Below are 12,456 nucleotides of genomic sequence, written 5' to 3'. Positions count from 1 at the left end.
GCCCCACTGGCAAGCAGGCTCAGGAGCAGGAGCGATCCATGCACACGCTCATGTCTAACATAATTAGGAAACACTAACCCTCAGAAAAGTGCTCAGACTACTATAAGTAGAGTCACTAGAGCTCACTTATCTGACATCTCTTTCCTCCTTGCAGCTGTAGGCAGCATCCTCATAAATTAGGTGCTGGACAGAAAGGAAGCTGGTCTAATGTGGCCTTTCTTTCTAGAGTGCCATTGGAGTTGCAATGCATGCACCGGGCCTCTGAGGACAGACTGCCTGCAGTGCCTGGATGGCTACGTTCTCCAGGACAGCACCTGCGTGGAGCAGTGCACACCATCATTCTACCGGGCCTCGGGCCTCTGCAAGAGTAAGTGTCTGGAGCCCATACTCTGTGCTTATCCAGTTGTCAGCCTCTCCTCATTGTACTCTTCTGAGAAGGAGCCTGTGGCTGGTTCCCATTCCTGGCTTTGTATCTAATTTCTGGTTCCTTTTCTGAGAACTTCTCTTTGCTATAATGAAAATGCCCTTTCCCTTTCATGCCCAAATACATTTCTTAAAATTTGAGGGCACCATGGAAATAATGGGAGTATTTGGCTATAGAAATAATGGGAGTATATGGGTATGTTTGGGCCATTACGTTTGGGTTTCCTTAAATATTGAATAGGCCTGCGCTCCAGAAGGAAAGGTCTGTGTCCTCTGGTCCATTGAGTATGTGGAAAGACCTCATTCTTTGCCATCTGTTTCCCACAGCCCTCCATACATTTTTAAAAATATATATTTTATTGATTTTTCACAGAGAGGAAGAGAGAGGGATAGAGAGTTAGAAACATCGATGAGAGAGAATCATCGATCGGCTGCCTCTTGCACACCCCCTACTGGGGATGTCCCCGCAACCAAGGTACATGCCCTTTACCAGAATCAAACCCGGGACTTTTCAGTCCACAAGCCAACACTCTATCCACTGAGCCAAACTGGTTTCGGCACTCCATACATCTTATGTCTCACCATCACCTTTCTCTGGCCCAGGACCCCTGTCAGCCTCAATTTAACACCACAAAGTCTTCAGACCCTGAAATGCCCACTCAAAGTGCCCAGAAAACGTTCTTAGGAGCATTGCTGAGAGACTCTGATAACTGACGGGGTGAATCAGGCAAAGAATGACATTTTGGTGAAAATGGTGCAGAGAGCCAAGGACTTGTTAATAACAATAATGACGAATACCTGTTCATTTCTGATTTGCCTAGTATTTTCCATTATTTAATTTGATCTTCACCCAGGGAGCTGGGGGGATAGCGCATCCACTCCCATTTTGTAGGAGAGAGCACTGAGGCTCAGAGAAGTGGGGTAACTACTTCTGTCCCCCAGCTGGTAAGTACCACAGTCTCAACCAGGAGCCCGGTTCCTTGACTCCTGAGGGCAGCTTTGCCCAGCCACCAGGTTATATTGCCTCACTGTCAGGCCCAGGAGCCCCTGGGAAAGCCATACACATTCCTGTCAACTTGTCTTTCAGGCTGTGACAGCCACTGTCTCCAGTGCCAAGGTCCCCAGGAGTGTGTCCACTGTGAGGAACCGTTTCTCCTCTTAGGAGCCCAGTGTGTCCAGGAATGCGGGAAGGGATACTTTGCAGATCATGCCAGTCACAAATGCACAGGTAACTTGGAGACCAGGCTGAATTCTCTGGAGAGACATGAGGGAGCAAGCTATTCAGGTCTGCTGATCCTCAGGTTACCAAGGAGAATCGGAACCAGAAGCAGCATGAAAACCCAGGGAGCTTGGCCTAAGCAATTGATGACTTCCCATGCACTCTGCCAATTGCTGCTTAAATGGAATATAGAAGAGCAGGCCAATGATTCTCTTGCACAAATCAATATTGGCCCTAACAGTCTTTATGGAAATGAAGCCAGTATTTTATGGAATGGAAAGCTTATATATATCCATTAAGAGTGGGTCAGCCCTGTTGATATGAGCATAGAATTTTCAGTGAGTAAGGCTAAATAATCAGTGATCCTGATATTTGCCATAATATCCTTGAAGAGTAGAATTTCTGGAGGTACGTTAGTGAGACACATGAATCTTTTATTATGAAACTGAAGTTAAACCCACAGCCTAAATTACCTTGTCTTGTGAGTGTTTGAGGAGAGTTTCCTTAGTGTGTTCTCATCATTTCTGTCAGAACTTAGCAATGTTTGCCCCACTTTAATGAGTACCTGACATTTAATAGTAATGCCATTACCCAGGCCTAGCATTTCATACTTCACCAAGTTCCCTTCATCAGCATTATATCATTTGATATTTACAATGGCCTGGTAACATATGGCAGGCACTATGAATCCTGATTTACAAGTGAAAAACAACACACAAAAAAAACAAAGGCTAAGAGCAACATAAAATAAGATATTAAACACATGTTTTGTTCTAAACCAGTGCCTTTTAGACTATACTGTGCTGCATTTCTCTAACAAAGTCTTATTTACTGAAGCAGAAAAATAATTCTAGATTATTAACTTGACCCAAAGAAATAATCTATGGTCCTTCAAATAGCTTGCTCGCCTGTTGTATTTAAAATAATAATAATAATAATAATAATAATAATAATAATAATAGAGTAGCAGTGCTAGTTGTAGTGCGATTGAACCCTTTTGCTGGCCAGGCACTGTTCTAGTCATGACATATGTAGCACATGTATTCCTCCCAACAATCATCTGTATTAGGTCCTATCAGTTTCCCCATTTTTTCAAAAAGAAACTTGTCCCACAGGTAGTTAGAGGAACTGCCCATGTTTGGCAGCTGGTTAAGTGGGAGAGGAGGAACAGTACCCAGAAAGAGCCTGTGCGCTTAATTACTATAAACTGCCTCTCTTATAACTCAGTATGGTTAACTTCCTAAACAATTCATTTATATGAAACATTTTCAGATCACAGTGTATAAGGCTAGAGTGCCACTCCCTATCACATTCCTTCCGAGGGTCGACCAGCACTCTGTGAAATTCTGTAAGAAACTGTTAGAATTCTCTTTTGCTGCAATTGGCGGCCATGTGTGTTTGTGTGCTCACTCTTCTTTGCTTTACCACCAGGGCCCTGGATGGGTGCCCGTGCCTTTGTGGTGCATCATTTAGCATGTCCTCTCTTCCACAGCCTGCCCTCAGAGGTGCATGCAGTGCAGCCACGGAAGCCGGTGTCACCGCTGTGACCATGGCTTCTCTCTGAAGAGTGGCCTTTGCGTTTCCAACTGTGTTCCTGGCTTCTCTGCCCACTCACCTAACGAAACATGTGCTGGTAAGTGCTTCTCCACTGGTGGCTGATGGGATCCCCTGCAGGTTCTACATGCAAAGGCTGTGTCTGCACATGCAGTTGACTCATGTGGTATAAAATGCAGGATTCCCATTCCCGGGGAAAACACCGGTGCCACTAAGGAATAAGGAAATCTTTATAGAACATGAAAGCTTGGGGAAACTCAACTTCTAAACATTTTAGAGAAGAAAAAAGAAGCACTCTTTTAAAAAAATTAATTGTGCCCTTGCCAATTGCTCAATGGTCAGAGCGTCGCCCTGCAGACCAAGAGTCCCCTGGTTCAATTCCTGGTCCAGGCATGTACTTTAAGTTTCAAGTTCAATCCCCAGCCCTTATTGGGACATGTGTGGTAGGCAACCAATTGATGTGTCTCTCTCACATTCATGTTTCTCTCTCTCCTCCTCTCTCCCTTCTACTCTCTCTAAATATCAATGGAAAAATGTCCTTGGGTGAGGATAAATAAATAAATAGAAAGTCAACTGTCAGATCAGAAATTTGGCATAAAACTTATGTTTCTGAATTACAATTATGTTGTAGAAAATTACTTATATACTTATATAGATATAATTTATTTATATTTATATAAACTTGTAGAGCTGGTAATGCCAGGATGCAATGGTGCATCCTTTGTACATATGCTGGAGATAATTTATAAATAAATAATGAATAGTGTGAGGAGCTTGTCTCATTAGTTTCATACATTTGAAGTAAATGGATTTCAAGCCATATTGTTTGCCATTAAGAATGAGGTAATAGCCCTAGCTAGTTTGGCTCAGTGGATAGAGCATCAGCCTGTAGGCTGAGGGGTCCCAGGTTCAATTCCAGTCGCACATGCTCAGGTTATGGGCTCAATCCCCAGTGTGGGGCGTGCAGGAGGCAGCCAACCAGTGATTGTTTGAAACATCTCATCATTGATATTTCTATCTCTCACTCCCTCTCCCTTCCTCTCTGAAATTAATAAAATATATATATATATATATATATTTTTAAAAGAATGAGGTAACAAAGGGTGGAGCTAGTCTTGTCCAAAACATCAATGAACACTTTATACGACAAAGAGAAGTAAATTTAAATTGTCTTACTTTTAATCTCAAAAGTTTCAGAGGTGAATAAAATGGGAGTTCTGTTAGCTGAGCATTCCTTGGCTTTGGGTATCTTTTATCAATAGCATGAGGCATACTTTAATGCATGCAGTCAGTCATGTTTTCCATCTCTGTATTTCTGACCTCTAAAGATATTAAAACTTCATATGAGAAAAAGTATCTTTTGCTTATTTTATTGGGATCTTTCTAGAAACCCCAAGTACTTGAGAGTCAGCTTGTTCCTCATGGGATGTAATACAGGTCAATGTGTGAATGTGAATTACTCTGACCTTGTTAGAGTAATCTTACAGTAGAAGTCCCCCTGAAAAATTGACATCCCTAGCTGTCCTGTTTGACCTACCTTCAAGTCCAGGCAAAACAACTCGTAGGAGACAGAATGGTCAGAAATTTTAATTCATCCATCAGATGTTTCCTGTGGACAAAGATTGTAAAACTCTCAAACGAAGTATGTATATTTCACATGAATTCTGAATATAAGCCATTGATAATCCTGCTCCATTGGATATTAAGTGGTACTATGCTAGCATTGGCATTAAACGCCCTTTTTTCATGTCCTTGGTGTGTCTGATGGTCAGATATGACAGATGTCTTAGAACTGTGGTTCTCAACCCTGGAACCTATTGAGATTGCCTGGGAGTTTGTAAAATCATGAAGGTCCCACCCCAGAACATGTTAGGCAGGATCTTTGGTGGTGGAGCCCAAGTATCAGTATTGTTTTAAAGATCCATATGTAGCCGAAACCAGTTTGGCTCAGTGGTAGAGCATTGGTCTGCATCGACGTTTCTAGCTCTCTATCTCTCTCCCTTCTTCTCTGTAAAAAATCAATACAAATATATTTAAAAAATAAAATAAAATAAAATAAAATAAAGATACATATGTAATTCTTTATTGTTATTATTATTGAATATAATTCCCATACCATAAAATTCACCCTTTAAAGTATACAATGCAGTGATATTTAATATATTTTTAATATATTCACAAACTTATTCATCCATCACCATTATCTAATTCTAAGACACTTTACTTACCCTAAAGAGAAATTCAGTAACCATTGGACGTCTTTCCCCATTACCCCCTCACTATAGCACTGGCTACCACAGATCTACTTTTTGTCTGTACGAATTTGCCTATTTTGGACATTTCACATAAATGAAGTCATACAATACGTAGCCTTTTATGTCTGGTTTATTTCACTTGGCATAACATTTTCAAAGTTCTTCCATTTGTAACATGTCCTAGTATGTCATTTCTTTTTTATGCTTGAATAATATTCCATTGTGTGGATATACCACCTTTTTATTCCTTCATCGGTTGAACATTTGGCTTGCTTCTACGTTTTAGCTATTATGAATAATGCTGCTATGAATATTTGTGTAGAAGTTTTTGTGTGGAAATAGGTTTTTAATTCTCTTGAGTATATGGCCAAGAGCGAAATTGGTGGGTCATATGATAGTAGCTCAATTCTTAATAATTTGAGGAACTATCAGACTGCTTTACATTCCTGTCAGCAATGTATGAGGGTTCTAATTTCTCCACATCTTCAGGAACAGGTTTTACCATTGCTCCTAATGGGTGTGAAATGGCATCATTTTGTGGTTTTAATTTGCATTTTCCTGATTGCTAATGATCTTGAGCACCTTTTCGTATGTTTATTGGCCTTTTTATACATTCTTTGGGGAAATGTTTATTCAAATTCTTTGCCTATTTTAAAATTGGATTGTCTTTACTATATTGGAAGAGTTCTTTATATATTCTGGATTCAAGTTCAGTTTCAGGTATATCTGATTTGTAAATATTTTATCTCATTCTGTGGGCTGTCTTTTCACTTTCTTGCTGGTGTCCTGGTGAAGCACATTTTTTTAGTTTTAATAATGTCTGGTTTATCTATTTTTTCTTTTGTCACATTTTTTATTTTTGTGTTATAGCTAAGAAAGCATTGTCTAATCCAAGTTCACAAAGATTTACTCCTTATTTTCTTCTAGAGTTTTATAGTGTATAGGGATGGGGAGCCATTTTTTATGCCAAGGACCATTTGGATATTTATAACATCATTCGTGGGCCATACAAAATTATCAACTTAAAAATTAGCCTGCTATATTTGGTCAAACATTTAATTAACTCACTCCTAATGCCTGGGGCTTATATGGTCCTAGAGCTGGACATTTCCCACCCCTGTAAAAGAGCCTGTGTTCTTTTCCTGTACATCCATAGTGAGAACCACTGGAGTAGAAGGACATTTATGGTGGACAGTAACCTAGAGTCTCATCTTTGTAGCTCTCTGAATGAACATTACAAGCCTATTTTTTAAAATGCCCCCCTACCCCTGACGTGTGAATTACCAAGCCTGACCTTTGGATCCATGTTTTCCAGGCAGAACACACACCCCTGGTCTTCATGTGAATGGTTCTCTCACTCTGGCCATTGGTTTCATGAAACCACTGGATTTTTCCCTCCTGAACGTCCAAGACCAGGATGGCAGGGTTGAAGACTTGCTCTTCCATGTTGTGAGCACGCCCACCAACGGGCAGCTGGTGCTCTCGAGGAATGGGAAAGAGGTGCAACTCGACAAGGCTGGCCATTTCAGCTGGAAAGATGTGAAGGAGAAAAGAGTGCGCTTTGTGCACAGCAAAGAAAAGCCCAGGTGACTCTGTGTTCCATTGTTTTCCTCCTGCCTCCTTTCCACCAGTGCTTTGCACCTCCCTCATTCCCCATCCCCCCCGCCAACTCCCTTTTCTCCACAGTTATCCCTTCTCCTCTGAGAAAGATCCATACTTCACAAATGCCAAACGCTTTCAGCTGCCTGTTATCATTTCACTGTAATTGCTCAGAGAGTGTGCTTCTGTTAGAGGCATTTTCATTTTATCACATAATTATGGGTAATTCTCTGATGTGACAGGAAAGTTCCTGGTACAATTACCCAGCTTTCTGGCCCAGCAGAGACAAAATTGGTTACACACCCAGATGCTCCAGCTGCTTCTTCAATGCTAGTGTAATATACTGGGAAGAGGGAGTGGCTGAAGGATAGAGTGCATGCTTTTCAAGATGTTGTATGGGTCTTAGAATTTCAGAGTTGGAAGGAAACAAAGAGTCACAGTTAACTTTCCATTATCCACTTTATGGGATTAATTGTGGTTAATAGCTAAGCCTGATCCAGTTTTCCTCTGATGCCTAGCACACTTCTGGCTGTCTTCCCCGCCCCAGATGACATATGCTTCAGGAATGCAATTGAATGTTAACACTTAACACTAACCCAAGCAAATATAGCCATGTAATTAGCAGAGTAATTCTACTAAGCAGAAATCAGAGAATGCACCCCAAAGATTAGCCTCTTGGATTATCCTTCACCCTCCTCTGCTTCATTAGTGCAGGTAATTCAAACGAGTTTATTTGTAAACAACGAGTTGATACCCAGGGAATAGTGATAAGGAAACTGTGAATATTTTCTACTGTCATGACTAAACTTGAGATTTTTTTTTTTTTTTTAAGGTTTGGGCTAGGACATAGGTGGGGAAAAAAGTAAATGGCACTTTCTCCATTTGCAGTTGAGAGCTGGTGAGCAAAGAACCTCTTAGAGAAATAAGAGCAAGTAACATTCACTGAACACTAGCTGTTAGCCAGGCACTGTGTGAACTACTTTATATAAATTCTGTATATTTATATCCCCAGTCTCCAGGCCTTCAGAGTATAAAGTAATCTTACCCAAGGCCTTGCATCCTATGAGGCACAGCTGAGGCTCCAACCCAAGGCTCTCTGATTCCACAGCCCAGGCCTTTGGCCACTTATGATTTCTGTCTTACTAATAGTAGGAATAATCGGCATGTTTCCATTTCCGGGGGCATGAAGAAGTATTGCTATAAATGGTGCTTAGAACTGTAGTACTTGATACTATAGAATCACTCATCAAACTCATGCTCCATCTCCTGCATTCCTTTTGCTGCAAGTATAGTTAAATGTTTGCATATCTCATACACACACACACACACACACACACACACACACCTATAGTTGTTTGTCTTGGAATCACTTGTGAAATGTGTATAAAGTACTTAAAGCCTCGAAGACAATCAAATCGAAAAGCCTCTTGTTTCTCTAATCTTAACTTTTTAATCTCTCATCATCTATTTCCTCAGCTTTGTACCCATAAACAAAGAATGGCAACTATTTTTTAGGGAATTTTTAGTACTTTTTGGGGGTACACATTTACCATTGGATTTCCTTTACCTAAACATTTAAACAAAAGAAAGAATGAGAGGCATAGTAAAAGAAACAGGCTTGGAAGAAACTCATGAGAAAAGGAAACGGTATGTCTCTGAATGATACAAAAACAAAAGACACAACCTGCCACTCAGGTTTGTGGTTTTGTTTCCCCCCATGCAAACACTGACCCTGATTCTTTAGGACTAGAATTCTTTAGGATTGCATTCCTCTGGGGTTGGAATGCTCCTGTGGAGTATGAGACAGATTGTAAATATAGTCATAGGAGACGAGATAAGCTCCATTGCTGAGATGCTGAGCACGGTTATTGGAAGCTCACTGTCAACGAAACATCATCTCCCCCCAGTAGGTTGGGAGTAACTAGTCCTTCACTGTTCATTGTTGCTCCCATCATTTGTATTCTCTTGAAGGCTGCAAGTGGGGATGGAGAGGACCAGGGTTTCAATGGGGCAGAAAATGAAGGGAATACAGCAAACTTTTTTAAATTAAGTTTTCTGAGGAACAGTTTGCATGTGATAAAATTTCCTATTTTAAATTACTGTTCTATGAGTATGAATAAATGTATATGTCTTTCAGTCTTGAAAACACAACCATATTCAAGGTATAAATCCCCCAAAACTCCATTTATAGTCACTACCTTCCCCAACCCTGGTAAACACTGATCTATTTTTACCCTTGTAGTTTTGCCCTTTCTGAAATGTCATGTGAATGAAAATCAGCAAGTATATAATCTTTTATTTCTGGCTTTTGCCATAATGCTTTTGAGATCCATCCACATTCTTCCATGTATTGGTAATTAATACCTTTTAAAGAGCTTTGAAAACAGTGGTCCCACCATAGACCAGAATTTAAACCCTCTCATATACATAAATTATGCCTTATCAGCCCACAGTGAGTTCTGTGCTTGGTTTGGCTTTCATGGGGGCACCTCCTACCTTTCCTTCTAGTAGTCTCTGAAGCTGTTGAAACAACACACTTTATGAGAAGTACAAACCACAGCAAAGAGTGAGCCTTAATTTTGTTTTCTTCATTAGGATTCTTTGGTTGTAAGTAAGGAAAGTCAACTTGAACTAGATTAAGGAAATAGTAAGGTTTGCTGTAACATTGCAGGTGTGACCTAGATCAAGGGCAACTGGGCCCCAGGGCAAGCCTGGAAGCTAGAACCAGCACCAGGAAGCAGGAGGTTCTTTCTCTTGTCTCTGTGTCTTGGCTCTTAGGCTTTATTGACCTCTCTCCTACAAACTGGCTTTCTCCACACTATGGTTTCCCAACAGTCAATAATCAGACATCCTTCCCTAGTCAAGTCTACATTAAATGTTGCATTTGTGTGGCTGGACACGGAGGTGGATAGAGTTATGTAATGAAACCATTGTTATTTGGGACCCATTCATATGAATTGGGTAGGACTTGGCAAGAGGGTTTGCAGGGAATAGGGACTCACTGAGATCTACTCAAAGATTATGAAAGATTCCTTTTTCATTCTTTAGTTTTACCATTAGCCTACAATATATCACTAACTTTTCTTGGCCCCAAACTGATTTTTAACCTTTTATAGATTCAACTTAGGAAGATGGGAAAAGAATTTATATAATTGTTACAATGAGATCTAAGAACTCACAGTAGTTTTGTCTGCATTTCACTAGGTTCATATTTACCTGGTCATTTTTATTTATAGTATGAATGTTATATTACCGTAGTGGTCTGATCCAAATTCATCCATGCATATTGCCTGGAAATATTTTTAATCATTGTCATTCTAATGACTAATTTAATGATTGCATTTTCTCATTTCTTTCTTTGGGATTTATTTTAGGAAAGGTTACTTTTCCCTGAAAATTAGTGACCAGCAGTTCTTCTCTGAGCCACAGCTGATCAACATACAAGCATTTTCACCACAGGTAATACAAATGCCACACTGTTACTAATTTTATATGCCTACCAATTCTCAAGCACAAATGAAGATTTCTTGTAGTTGTAGACAAATGAATGAGCTGAATTAGTCTTATCTTAGTTTTCTCTTGAAATAATTTTTCAATGCTTCTAGGCAATAACAATAGCAGCAACCATTACTAATACATCTGTAGTACTCTTTGTAGTGTTTCTCATTTAATCCTCATGCCATCCCCATGGGAAATTATTATCCCCAATTTAAAAGTGAGTATACTCTAAGTCACAGGGAGCTTAAGTAACTTGTCTATGGTGATACACCTAATCAATAGAGAGCCAAGACCTGAGCTCATTAACTCTGAATACAGATTCTATGCTCTTGATCATTACATTAGGTGCCATTTTTGCTATACTGAATCAGAAACTAGCCCATCAGAATAATTTGAGGTGGTTCTAGTTCTTAAGACTTTCCTTATTCTTAGATAAATGAGTTAGTTTTGTAAATGTTTCTCTCTCATGGGTATGAGATTATGTTGGTTATTTTTGCTTATCTACTAGCATTATGCAGCCAGACTGCATTTATCTTAGTTGGCAGTAGTTAGATGATCTTATTAAGGATATCCTTAAATGTTGTGCCAGTGCGGTCATCAGCCAAGCACTGGTCTGAGGAAATCATGGAAGCTGTTGTATAACTCAGTGTGATGGTTCTTCTCTTCTCATCACTCATCTCAGTCAAGTTGTACTTATGTATGCAGAATACATATAGTGGTAGAAACTCTGAGTAATTGGGCTTGAGGATTTGAACAGCTGAAATGTGCAAAGAGTATAGGAAGATAGATATACTCTTTAGGGTGTTAATGGCAAAAGAAAAGGACATTATGATAGGGAGCCAAGGCTACCTAAATATCCAGATCTCAGGAGTGTGTCAGACATGATTCAAGGAAGGACATGAGGTCATTGTTTTTAAACTGATATTTTTATATCTTTGGTCCAAAAATGAAAGGACCATAGCCTGTGAACCAGAAGTGGCTGCCAAATGATATGAATACCCAGCTCAGCTCTTCTTGATGGCATTCTCATTTTAGGGATGGCTGAAATTAAGGAATGATTATAAATTAATTTGATCTCAGAGTTGAGCTAAGAGTATGAACTTTGTTTTAATTGTAGCTAAAATGTGATCTCTGTAAATATGGGCCAGAGGGTGACGTCAAGCCCCAAGACTTATTGGTTTAGATGTTTTTCACTAAGCTCAGAAGTTTTGTTTTGTTCTTTTTGTTTATGTGATATAGTTACACTAAACATGTGAATAAAAGCTCTAGTGCAGGTATAAGCGAGTGGCTTTCTCACCTAGATAGTGAGTTCTTCTGATGGTTCCCTGATATTTGTTGTTTTCCTAAAATCAAGTGATTAGATAGTGAGGGCACATTTTTATTTAACTTATGAGAAACTTTTATCATTTTAACTTTTCAAAAAATGAAATTTTAGAAATGAGCTTTAGCTTATTTTTGTTCCTTTACATTTCTGTGGTATTTGAACATGTCTTGAGGCTCCGTGACATTTTCTCATGTAACTTAAGTCAATCTTTTCCATTTATGGATTTTGATGTCACTTCTGACTTCTCTCTTTGTAATCCAAGAGGCCTCTCATTCCCATGTATAGAATCACAGCTTTGGGTTCTCATTTGGAATTCTCAGCAGCTATTTTCTAGTTTCCTATTATATGATTGTTATGATCATGCATTCATTATACATAACTCTAATAGATATCAAAATTCTCAGGAGGTCAGGAGGGCTAGTTTTAAAAGAAAGCCTTTTGGATTAAAGAGGGCAGTGTGCTGAGAAAAGTCCTAGATTGTTCAACTTCAGATGCTATAAAAAACTGAGACAATGTTTTTTGGTTTTTTATTTTTTTATTTATTTTTTTTATTTGTGTGTGTGTGTGTGTGTGTGTGTGTGTGT

The 12,456-nt window shown here is 39.4% G+C and overlaps 1 protein-coding gene across 1 annotated transcript in view; it reads left to right on the top strand.

Moving 5' to 3' along the window:
- Positions 1-12,456, top strand: part of FRAS1 (Fraser extracellular matrix complex subunit 1) — a 446,031-nt gene that overhangs the window by 282,811 nt on the left and 150,764 nt on the right. Inside the window, exons 24-28 of the mRNA XM_036412793.2 lie at positions 227-367; positions 1,511-1,651; positions 3,135-3,275; positions 6,767-7,037; positions 10,425-10,509. Coding sequence (XP_036268686.1) covers positions 227-367; positions 1,511-1,651; positions 3,135-3,275; positions 6,767-7,037; positions 10,425-10,509 — 779 coding nt within the window. The remainder of the gene's footprint in view (positions 1-226; positions 368-1,510; positions 1,652-3,134; positions 3,276-6,766; positions 7,038-10,424; positions 10,510-12,456) is intronic.

The sequence above is a fragment of the Pipistrellus kuhlii genome, unplaced genomic scaffold (genome assembly GCF_014108245.1).
Source record: "Pipistrellus kuhlii isolate mPipKuh1 unplaced genomic scaffold, mPipKuh1.p scaffold_m20_p_1, whole genome shotgun sequence".
Lineage (NCBI taxonomy): Eukaryota > Metazoa > Chordata > Mammalia > Chiroptera > Vespertilionidae > Pipistrellus > Pipistrellus kuhlii.
This window is presented reverse-complemented; position numbering and strand designations above follow the sequence as displayed.